Source organism: Herpailurus yagouaroundi, unplaced genomic scaffold (assembly GCF_014898765.1).
Source record: "Herpailurus yagouaroundi ecotype Mexico unplaced genomic scaffold, PumYag 29, whole genome shotgun sequence".
Classification (NCBI taxonomy): domain Eukaryota; kingdom Metazoa; phylum Chordata; class Mammalia; order Carnivora; family Felidae; genus Herpailurus; species Herpailurus yagouaroundi.
In genome coordinates, this window is record NW_024412377.1 from 118,572,314 (window position 1) to 118,584,994 (window position 12,681).

The window sequence follows — 12,681 nt, forward strand, 5'->3', positions numbered from 1 at the left end:
GTCAAAGTTTCAATTCTAGGGGACTAGATGGCTGTTATTTCAATTTATAAAGACAGGGATAGTGGAGGTAGAGACTTAAAGAGAAGATAATTATGTTTGATTTCAGAAAAGTTAAAATTTAAGCAGACAATAATAACTACAGTATAAAAACTAACCACCACATCTAGCTTACTAGATGCCAGGTACTATTTTAGATACTTTACATACATATATTCCTTTATTCCTCAAACACTCTTAATGAGGTGAGTAATATTATTATTCCCATTTGACAGAAGAGAAAATTAAGATACAAAGAAGTTAAGTAACTTGTCCAAGGTCACAATGACAGAAAGTAATGGAACCAGGATTTAAACCTGGGCTTATTAATTACTTTGAACTGTCTCACCATGGTATGATAAAGACAAAAAAATGCCTGACAAACAGAATTGCATAAAAGATGAATTTATCGATAAAGTGACATAGCTCTGTAAACATTAAAAACTCACAACCTGACATTTTTAACAACTAATTACGTTACTTTTATGCTATTAGGGAAATTTTTTTAAAAACTTTAAATCAACTATAAATCAACTATAAACAACAAAGTCACCTAAGAAAAAAGAATTAGGACTGAAGAACAACATATTATAAACATAAATGTTATAAATATCCTAGCCATTAAATATTACAGTTTAAATGATGTTCGCTATCTTCACTCCAGCATACACGTTAAATAATTATTAGGCATATTTTATCTGACCTTTTGTATATTCTTAGAAGATAAGCCTTGTGCTTTGGAAATTCAATCAGAGGTACAATTTTTTAACAGAAGCTTCAAATAAATTTCCTTTAGAAGAGAATAAAGCTTCAAAAGAAATGTCCTTTAAGAGATATAAATGTTGCTACCTCCTCTACAGGAAACTTCTCCAGTACAGAAGGCCTTGCTCTTCTCCTCCATGAACACATAAGTTAATACACAACTAAAGAGCATAACCACATAGTAAACTTCCTTGTGAATACAAATATAATTTTTATATGGCACAGTCCGTAAGAAGAGAAACAAATTGTATTTTTTAAAAGGGTAACACTGAAACTTAAGCTTTTCTAGACCCTAGCAGTTTTAAGTCAAGCAATATTTACTTACGTTCTGATACTGTATAAAGGAGGTTCTGGGGTAAAGGAGGAGGTAGTCTTGCTCCCACTGGCGCAAGATTGGGCACTGCACTTGTCCCAGGCTGGTCACGGTTGTTTATCAAGCTTGACTGTGTTATGGGTGGTCCTAAGAATTAAAGAAAAGAAAAGAGAAGAGAAAAGAAAAGGGAAAGAAAAGGAAAGAAAAAGTTAGAACACTAATGTTTCCTAACTAATAAAAATACTATGCTAGTACTAATTTGGGTAGTCATTGTTAAACTACCTACTTTAGCTTAGAACAGAATAAAGGAATTCGATAAACACATGCTTCAACACTCTGAGTTGCAGTATTAATTAAGATAACATTTCAGTTCTAAAACAGACAAAACAACTCCAGGGTACAAAAAAACAGAATAGTTACCTCTGGAGAATGGGAGTGAAAAACGGCTGAGAAGTAACTTGAACAAACTTTCTGGGATGATGATAAAGTTCTACAGAACTCAAGTTCTACAACATCATGAACATGTTTAAATATACTGATTGTCTGCAACACAACAGGAAATGCATCAAAAATAACAATGGGCTGGGGCGCCTGGGTGGCTCACTCAGGCGTCCTGACTCTTGATTTCAGCTCAGGTAATGATCCCATGGTTTGTGAGATCAAGCCATGCTTGGGATTCTCTCTCCTTTTCTTTCTGCCCCTTCCCCAAGTGTGCACATGCATGCTCTAAGGAACATATAAAAATAATAATGGAAAAGATAGAAAGATACATGACGAGAGAAATATAGTAAAATATTCATCAGGAACCTAGATGGTGAGTATATGGGTATTCAGTGTATAATTCTTTCAACTTTTCAGTTTGCCTGAAATTTTTCATAGCAACATGGAAAAAATTACATTCTTGGATTTCACTATTAAACAGAAATGTTCCCACATATCACATCTTTTATTGTGAGAATTTCTACGTATTAAGATGTCTTTATATCTGGGGAATAAAATCTCAACTTGAGCTTCACAATTATGCCATATAATTGACAATACTAAATCTGAGTATTAAATGTCTCCAAATCTTTATCAACATTAATGAAATGTGTTCTTTTTTAATTCCTTTTTTTTTTTTATGTTTATTTTTGAAAGAGAGAGTGCAAGTGGGTGAGAAGCAGAGAGAGGGAGACAAAGGATCCAAAGCAGGCTCTGCATTGACAGCAGTGAGCCCAATGTCAGGTGAAACTCACAAACTGTGAGATTGTGACCTGAGTTGAAGATGGACACTCAACTTACAGAGCCACCCAGGTGCCCCATGAAATGTGTTCTATAAAGAATACTACTGCAGGAAAGCTAGGTGATTGGTACATGGGTTCATGCTAAACTATTTTTGTCACTTCCTTGTGAGTCTACAATATTTTCAAAAATAAAGAGTTTAAAAAAAGAAAGTTGAAAAAGTACTGCTTAATAAACTGAATGGCAATCATTTTTTAAAATAACAATTTGCGGGGCGCCTGGGTGGCTCAGTCGGGCGTCTGACTTCGGTCCAGGTCATGATCTCGCGGTTTGTGGGTTCAAGCCCAGCATTGGTCTCTGTGCTGTCAGTTCAGAGCCTGGAGCTTGCTTTGGATTGTGTCTCCCTCTCTCTCTGCCCCTCCCCCACTCACTCTCTGTCTCTCAAAAAATGAATAAACATTAAAAATTTTTTTTTAAATAACAATTTGCCATCTCTTAACAATTGTTAATGTCTCCACATAGGTATTTTGTTCTATCTTTGCACACATGTAAACTATTCACCAGTTTTTTCTAATTACCAAAAAAACAAAAAAAACAAAAAAAACAAAAAGGACTTTAGTCTTGCTTCTCTTTTTGCTAAACTATCAACTGTTAAGAATTTTTAAATGATCATTTAAAAAAATTTTGTGCTTGGGGTGCCTGGGTGGCTCAGTCAGTTAAGTATCCCACTTCAGCTCATTTCATGATCTCACAGTTCTCAGGTTCGAGCCCCACATCGGCCTCTGCGCTGACAGCTCAGAGCCCAGAGCCTGCTTCGTATTCTGTGTCTCCCTCTCTCTACCCCTCACCACTTGTGCTTGCTCTCTCTTTCTCAAATAAACGTTAACATAAATAAAAACATTTCGTACTCCATTTTGGTGGATGTGATAAGAGCATACAGTTCACTAAAAAATAAAGTAAAATAAACACTAAACAATCCTTATCAGTAAAGAGACTCATACTAAAGTACATGCTAGTGAAATGATAAGACTTTTGGAATTTTACTCGAGCAAAAATGAGCCAAAAAGCGCACACACTAGGGTGGGGCAGCGGCGGGGGAGTGGGAGCAAGGTGGAGGAAATAAGACAAAAACAGGTGAATACTGATAATCACTGAAGTTGGATGATCGTGCATGTGGTACACAAATTATTATTCTACCATATTTGAAAATTTCCATAAAAGACTTTAAAAATTATTTTAATATTCTAGAACAGATTTTAAGACTAGGAAATTTCATTAACCAAGTGGCATGTTCTTTTTTCTGACATCTTCAAAACACTGGGATTTCTCAAGATGTTGTCAACTAAGCAAGATTTTGACTCGTAAGATTTTTTGAAGGTATCTATTCTTAATCTATCTTTCAAAAACTTTAAATCTAGTGTCAAGTTAGCTAAGAGATGGGTTCTTCTAAATACAATTCTTTGCTAAAGAAAGAAATATTCAATGAACATATACTTACTTGGTATGGGAAGCACAACAGATGGTGGAGGCTGGCCATGTCCCTGGGGAACAGGAAGTCTCATGCTATGTCCAGGACCTGGACCTGGACCCGGGCCGGGGCCGGGGCCTGGTCCTGGGCCTGGTCCTGGCATTGGAGGCATTAACATTCCAGGAGGTGGTGGAGGAGGAAGCCCAGGGGGAGGCGGAGGGAAAGGAATCATGCTTGGCAGAGCGACTTCATCAACAACCAGGGGATCATTTCCATGATCAAACTGACAAAGGTCACCAAGTACACAAAATCCTCTTTCTGTAAGAACAGAAGAACAATCTTATTACAATCTATTTAGAGTTCAGAAAACAAATAAAACAAGAGCCTGAAAAGCTTACCTATCTGATTTACAAAGTATTTTTTCTCCAAGGAATTTAAAGTCTTCTTAGTGTTACTCTGTTAATCATCACAGATCACTGAGGTAGGGCCAGATGTACTCTCTACTTTCTGAGACTACGCTTTGTTGAGATAGCAAGTAACAGGGTCCAAAACAGGCTACTAGCCACTATCAGATTAACCTATTCGCCATTAAGTTTTTGTAATAAAAATTCAGACTCAGGGTGCCTGGCTGGCTCAGTCCATAGAGCATGCTACTCTTGATCTTGGGGTCATGAGTTTGAGTCTCACACTGGTTGTAGAGATTACTTTAAGGAAATAAAAAAAAAAAAAATTCAGATTCAAAACAGCAAAGGCAGGGTACAGCAGGTAAAGGACTTAACTAGACAATCTAATTTCAACTATCTATTTTCATGGTATTATTCTAAATTCTACATTCTTGCTATATGTACAGTTTGAAACTTTAGTTTAAAATATTAAAGTGGAAGGGGTGCCTGGCTGACTCAGTTGGGGGAGCATGTGACTCTTGATCTCAGGGTTGTAAATACAATCCCCATGTTAGGTGGAGAAATTACTTTAAAATAAATGTAAAAAAAAAAAAAAAAAGGAAGAAAAAAACCATTCAATTTACTAGATTATTCACTGCAGCATTGTTCATAATAACAAAATGTTAGAAACACCCCAAAAGCACATTAACATCAAATTAAGTTAAACATGTTTTTCTACATATAGAATACTAAAACACCTCAAAAAAGCATTAAGTAAGCTCTAATATAGGACAACTGCCAGCAAATACTACTCTGTGAAAAAAAATACATGCAGAAGAGTATGAATAGTATACTAGCATTTATGTAAAATAGAAAATGGGAGAACGTACATATTTATGTACACATATTCAGACTATGTTTGGAAAGATACATAAGAAATTAATAGCACTGGGGTGCCTGGGTGGCTTGGTCGGTTAAGCACCTGACTCTGGATTTCAGCTCAGGTCATGATCTCACAGTTCATGAATTCAAGCCCTTCATCGGGCTCTGCACCAACTGTTTGGGATTCTCTTCTTCTATCTCTGTCCTCCCCTGCCTACTCTCTCTCTCTCTCTCTCTCTCTCTCTCAAAATAAACAAACTTAAAAAATAAATATATAAGTAAATAAATAAATAAATAAATAAATAAATAACATTAAATTGGCCTTAAGAGAACTCTGTGGCTGAGAGACCAGGGTGAGAATGAGATAATGCCTGAATTACTATTTGATTCTATTTCCCACTTAAAAATAAATAAAATGTTGGGGCGCCTGGGTGGCTCAGTCGGTTGAGCCTCCGACTTTGACTCAGGTCATGATCTCACAGTTCGTGAGTTCGAGCCCTGTGCTGGGCTCTGTGCTGACAGCTCAGAGACTGGAGCCTGCTTCGGATTCTGTATCTCACTCTCTCTCTGACCCTCCCCCGTTTGTGCTCTCTGTCTCAAAAATAAATAAACATTAAAAACAACAATAATAAAATAAACAAAATGTAAAAATATATATTCTATATTTACAGGAAACATGTTAATAATGTCTGTGATTTGCTTCAAATAATACAGGTCCAGAAGAAGCAGTAGAAAAGCACAGATGAAAACAAAATTGCCCAGGAGCTACTAACTGCTGATGTGAGATCACGGATACACTAGGGTTAATTACATTGTTCTGTCAACATTAATATTTAAATATTTCCATAATAAAAAATTAAAATACATACACACCTAAATACATACATACATTCAAATGGAAAGTCAGCATATTAAAATTTTAACTAAGTTATAATGCTTAACAAATTGCCACCACCAAACACTACACAAATAAATTACAATTCCTAGTGCCTACCAAATTTTGTGGTATACTGTCTGAAGTAACAACAACAACAAAGAAACGAATGGATGACACGTGAACACCCTAACCAGAACCAAACTATTAAATCAAAAAAGCAAATAAGCATATACGAAAAGAGATTTTCCTCCTCATCCATCCCTTTTAACAAAAATCTGGATTAAAATGAAAAGGTCTGTAATATTCACATTTCCTTTACTAGCACTTTGGGGTACAATCTAAAGGACAATTTTTACCATCATAATCTCTGCATCGCCTCTTTGGTGGTGGGTTTCGACCAAAAGAATTGGAAGAGCTATGATTGTTATAGTAATTAGACCAACTCTCCGTTGTGTTTTCAGAGTGGTGCGCAGGTGCAATCACAGTAACAGTGCTGGGAATAGACTGTGCCCCAGAGGAGTACTGCTCAGAAGAGCTCGGAGGTGGTGCAGACACAGGCACATAGGAACTCTCCAAGTCGTTCCTTTCACTCTTGAACTTTGATCTTTCCCTGTGCTCTGCTTTAGAAACAAAGTAAAAACAAGAAACAACCGAGATTAGACATTTATGTTCTCAACCTATGATTCCTTTTTTCACAGAACAGGGAAAAAGAGAACACTGCAGTAAACTTACTGAGCTATCCGTATTTCAAAGTGTTCTCATTATTAATATATCCTAAAAGCAGGAGCATCAACAACGTGATGTATCTTGACAAGAGCTTATGTAAAATCATCTTTTATAACATCAACATCAGTACATAATGAAGACAGACCAGCTTCACCGCTGAGAGTTAATAAGAAAGCTACCTAAGAAGTGACTTCCAAGAACTGACTTCATCCTGGTAATGAGTGGTTGGGATCCCAGTTAGTTATCTACCTACATTTTTTATTTTTAAGTTTAGAAACTCTAGGCAATCTTAAAGCAAATCAATTATTTTTAGTCAGAGGGTGGGGGAAGGAGCAATCCTCTTCCTCCAATGATAGCCTTGTTGATGAAATGACATTAGTTTCAATTATACAAAATGACTTTAAGCCTAGACATGTACCATGATATACTCATCCACAGCTTCTTTTTAGTCAAACTCAGCCCTGTCTCTGTAACAAAATCAGTATTAGATTTTTTGAGACATTTCTAGATTATATCGCTCAGACACGTTAAAGGTAATGTGCCTTGAAGGGAAGTTCTGGTACAGTTATGATAAAGGAAAAAAAGCAATATAGAGTTTTTAGGGGGAAGCCTCATCTACTCACCAACATTCCTACTTGGATCCCGGTCTTTGCTGCGCCCTCTACTTCGGCTTCGGCTTCGACTCAGGCCTCGGCTCTTACTCCGGCTCTTACTCCTGCCTCTTCTCCAGTCATATTTCTCACGGTACAATTCATTCCGCTCGTAGTACCGGTCATAGTCTCTCCACTTGCCATCTTCCCTTTTTTTCTCACGTGTCCTGTAATGCACAGATATAAAAGCCATATATACACTAGAGAAACCAAGTAAGCAAACGAATCAGGAGTATGAAATACCCTCCCTGATTCATCAAAACTCGTAACGTCTTGCTTTTTTAGAAAGCCATAAAGCCACAGCACAACTCCTCTGATCCATTATATAATAAGAAAAAACATTCCCTCAAGTATACTGGGTGGGGAGAAATGAAAGAGGTGAATCCAAAGTATGGGGAGGGGTAGGGGAAAAAAAAGAAATTTACAAGTAGGAAAGAAAAAAAGGCTGCAATAAAGTTTTCCTAAACAAAAGACTAATTTATGGATGGCAGGCTGATGATTCAACATATAAACTGAACTATCTGTAATATAAAATACTACGGATGATTTTAATAGTGAGCACCCCTAACCAAATGGAACATTTCATTAATATCCTCTAAGGAGACTACTCCCACCCCTGTGCTCTTGGGGAAAGCACATAATGATGACTGTTTATAAAAGGAAGAGAAAATATGACAAAGACAAAAACAGAATGGAAGGAAGGTAACATTCACTTTCTTTAATCAGTTTAGAGAGAGGGATCAGTACATATGTTAAAAATCCCATTAATGCCCCTACAAAGTAACTGAAAAGTGAATTATGAGTGTCTTCCTAACTAAACACAAATACAAACCTTCGTTCACTAGATTCTGAACGAGTCTTCTGGGGACTAGGATACTTCTTTTTTCTGCCATCTCGTTCTTCCTCTGCCGGTTCCTGAAATACCTACATGAAAGCATTCATTAGAAAGATCAGTCCTTCTACTAATTACGAAACACATCCACCTGATAATCTTTCTAACGAAAGAGAGGGCACAAATACACTGAAATACTGAAGTCAAGAGGCTCCTGGGCGGCTCAGTCGAGTGTCCAACTCTTGATTTCAGCTCAGGTCATGGTCTCAAGGTCTGTGGGTTCAAGCCATGCATCGCGTGGAGACTTGTTGGGATTCTCTCCCTCTCTCCCTCTTCACCTCCCCTGCTCGCTGTCTCATGCTCTCTCTCAAAATAAATAAATTTATTTAAAAAAGACGAAAGAAAGAAATATTGGAGGCAAATCACATCTAAAAAAGTTAGGCAACGGGGGGAGTAAAAAAGATGCTGAAATTATTTTAACAGTAATACACTAATTTTTAAATGTTAGTTTAAGGTAGAGAATGGAAGGGCAGGAGGGAAACAGCAATTAGTCCCTCACAATTAAACCGCAGAAACAGCAATTCTGCATTTCTAAGTATCATATGCAAAATGGTTCCTGTTTTCCTAATTATAAAATATACTCATAATTTGAGGGCTGTAGATTTATTTCATAGAAAATGTTTCAAGAAAAAATGGTAAAGTAAGTAAGTGCCATAAACTACACATTTCATGAGATTTACAGGAAAATGATATTGGAATTAATGGAAATATTGTCTTATTTTTTTATTTTTATTTTTTAATGTTTATTTTTGAGACAGAGACAGAGAGAGAGAGAGAGAGTGAGCAGGGGAGGGGCAGAGAGAGAGGGAGACAAAGAATGTGAAGGAGGGTCTAGGACGTGAGCTGTCAGCAGAGAGTCCAGTGTGGGGCTCGAACCCATGAACTATGAGATCATGACCTGAGCCAATGTCAGGCATTTAAATGACCGAGCCACCAGGGGCCCCAAGAAATACTGTCTTCTTTTTAAAGCCTAACAGTTAAGACTGACCAGAAATAACTTGTGATTTTATTTTATTTTTTTAAGATTAATCTCAAAACAAACATATAGCCTTTACTAGAGAAAGGTGAAATAAAGTCATTTGCCTTAGAGCTAAAACAAAGGTCCATCTAATGGAGAAGCTCACTTAACAAATAAAGAGGTCAGTGAATGGAACAGATGAGAACAATAAGACTCAGGCAACATAAAATGGTAGCCACAATATGGCAGCCATATGGCGCTGGCTAAAATACCACACATTTGTTAAGACTATATTTAAAAATCATTCTCTTTACCTATTTACAGGAAATACAGACTATATATGTTACTCCCCAGGGATGCAATCAGCAAATCCAGATGGCAAAAACTCTACAGAGCAAAAGACTGAGTTCCTTCAACAACATAAAATTTAGGGAGAAAAAAGTGGGGAGGAAAAGAAGAATGAGAGAGACATACAGGTAGGTATAAAGGGGGGATTTAAAGATTAAAATAAACTTAAAAGACATCAACTTGGAAGATCTTTTTCCTTTTCTGTATTTTGCAACAATTTTCTTGATGAACATGTATTAATTGCTAATGGAAAAAACTATTATTAAAGAGTTGAAAGATCCAAGAGAAATAAAAACATAAGGCCACCCAAAAACTTGGGACATGAAATGTTCAGAGCAACATTATTCAGAACAACAAAAAAGCATCAACAACTTGTCTATCAACCCAAATATCCATCAACTCATAAGTGGATAAAGAAAATGTGGTACATTCCCAAAATGGAATATTATTCAGCCATAAAAAATGAATACGTGATAAAACCTACATGAACCCTGAAAGCATCCTGCTAAATGAATGTTAGTCACAAAAGACTACAAATTATATAATTCTATTTATATGAAATATTCAGAACAGCCAAATCCATAGAGAAATAAGTAGATTAGTGGCTGCCTAAAAGAGGGGTGGGGATCGGGAAAGAAGGGCTGGCGGGTGATAGATTAATGAGTACAGGGTTTCATTTTTGGATAATGAAAATGATTTAAAATGGAGCATACTAGTGATGGCTGCACAATTCTGAATACGATAAAAACCATCACATTTGTACACTGTGAGTAGGGGAATTGTATGGTAGGGGAGTTGTATTTCAACAAAGCTATTTTAAAAAAGTCAGAGGGTGGGGTGCCTAGGTGGCTCAGTCGGTTAAGCGTCCAACTTTGCCTCAGGTCATGATCTCATGGTCCGTGAGTTCGAACCCTGCATCAGGCTCTGTGCTGACAGTTCAGAGCCTGGAGCCTGCTTCAGATTCTGTGTCTCCCTCTCTCTCTGCCCCTCCCCTGCTCATGCTCTGTCTCTCTCTGTCTCAAAAATAAATAAAACATTAAAAAAAATTTTTTTAATAAATAAATAAGTCAGAGGGCATACACAATGCCCTTTTCCTTTAAAGAAAAAAGTTAAAATGGCCAGTCCTTAGATGGATCTGCAACTCTCTACACTGCTCAGAGAAAGTGCATCAACCTAGCACAGACCAGAAGTATGTGCTACCTTAAACCCCTTCCTTTCCACATCGTGTAGAAGAGTTAGGATAAGCTACTTTACTTATACACTAGCTCAATAAGCTGTTATTTATGTCAGTGATGACAATTAAGTTGTGTACAAAATCTTAGAATACAAGAGAAATACCACATGATGTTATCTGTGGAGTTGTTACATGCAGAAGCTGATACCCATTTTTCACAATTTTCGAAATTAGAACTTAGTATGATACAAAATGAAACAGGGCAACAATTTTTTTTAAACTGTTCTTTAATAACTCAAAATAATGCAATTTTTCACTTATGTTCAAACCTGCTATCTTTCAAACAGATACTTCTAGTCCACTGAACTTCAAAGACTGTAGAAAAGGACAAATGGTGCAAAAATTGTAACTTATTTTAAAAGATTTAACCTGTACACATAGACCAAAATTTATACACAATCAAGTACAGCAGAAAAGTTTCTTACTATTTCCATTACTTGAAGTAACATACTGAGAGTGTCTCCTATTTTAAAAAGATTTTATGAGGGGCGCCTGGGTGGCGCAGTCGGTTAAGCGTCCGACTTCAGCCAGGTCACGATCTCGCGGTCCGGGAGTTTGAGCCCCGCGTCAGGCTCTGGGCTGATGGCTCAGAGCCTGGAGCCTGTTTCCGATTCTGTGTCTCCCTCTCTCTCTGCCCCTCCCCCGTTCATGCTCTGTCTCTCTCTGTCCCAAAAATAAATAAACGTTGAAAAAAAAAATTTTTTTTTTAAATAAAAAAATAAAAAAAAAAAAAAGATTTTATGAAACAATTATAGTGCCATGAGCCAAAAACGAAAATGCGACAGTGGTTTCAACTGATTGTAAGTATAGCCATGTTTTGCTGTTGTTTTGTTTTTTAAGTTTGTTTGTTTATTTATTTATTTATTTATTTATTTATTTATTTTGAAAGAGAGAGAGAGAGCACACGTGCACACGAGCAGGGGAGGGGGAGAGGCAAGGGGAGAGAGACAGAATCCAAGCAGGCTCCACACTGTCAGCATTGAGCCTGATGCGGGGCTCAAACCCAGAAACCATGAGATCATGACCTGAGCCAGTCAAGAGCTGGATGGACGTTCAACCAACTAAGCCACCCAGGAGCCCCTTGTTTTCTTTTAATGATGGATTGATTCAATCAGCCTAGCATTTAAAAATGGAGCAGAGAGGACAACTAAATGCAATACTTGCTTCTTAGATTGAATCATGTACTGAAAGAGAAAAAAACTGTTAAAAAAAGGCGGGGGAGGACATTGAAAAAAAAGGGGGGTGGTGGTACATTGTTGGGACAATGCATAAAATTGAAATACAAACAGGATTAAAGTATTTTGTCAAAATTAAATTTACTGAAAATGAGAATAACGAACATCGTTATTCTTATGAAGTACACAGAATGCCATGAGATCATAAGGTATCTAACTTACTCCTAGATTCAGAGCATGATAGTTCTGGGTGTGGATATATAAAGAGAGCACATGGGACAAATCTTCAATAGGTGAATAAAGATAGATGGTATACAGATGTTTTAGGTACTATTCTTCTAATTTTTATGTAAACTTAAAATTATTCCCAAATAAAAAGTTTATTAAACAATTATAATAAAAACAAAAGTTGATAAATATTTCTGGATCATAACCAACGTTCATGTGCCAGGTAGCTAAGATGTGTGTATATATAAAAATCTCATTTAATCCTCAATGAGATAAGTATTACTATGATCATTATCCTGATGTGAAAATGAAGCAAGTAATTTATTTTAGAGCTTTCATTTTAACTCATGCAGCCTGATTCTAGAACCCATAATCTTATAATACTGTGTTATCTGTACATAAAAAGAATCACAAATGGGGGCGCCTGACAGGTTCATTCGATAGAAGACATGACTCTTAATCTCAGGGTTGTGGGTGGAAGGAAGGAAGGAAGGAAGGAAGGAAGGAAGGAAGGAAGGAAGGAAGGAA

At 36.8% G+C, this 12,681-nt stretch overlaps 1 protein-coding gene across 4 annotated transcripts in view; it reads right to left on the minus strand.

Annotated features, from left to right (window-relative positions):
• The window catches only part of RBM27 (RNA binding motif protein 27), a 75,140-nt gene that overhangs the window by 41,454 nt on the left and 21,005 nt on the right, over positions 1 to 12,681 (minus strand). For 2 of the 4 annotated variants that reach the window (XM_040453663.1, XM_040453646.1), the window contains exons 4-8: positions 8,151 to 8,242; positions 7,292 to 7,485; positions 6,299 to 6,559; positions 3,831 to 4,118; positions 1,124 to 1,258 (exon numbers count right to left, since the gene is read on the minus strand). In XM_040453663.1, the coding sequence (XP_040309597.1) occupies positions 1,124 to 1,258; positions 3,831 to 4,118; positions 6,299 to 6,559; positions 7,292 to 7,485; positions 8,151 to 8,242 (970 nt within the window). Of the gene's footprint in view, positions 1 to 1,123; positions 1,259 to 3,830; positions 4,119 to 6,298; positions 6,563 to 7,291; positions 7,486 to 8,150; positions 8,243 to 12,681 lie in introns of all 4 variants that reach the window. The other 2 variants (XM_040453653.1, XM_040453638.1) reach the window with 1 other exon arrangement.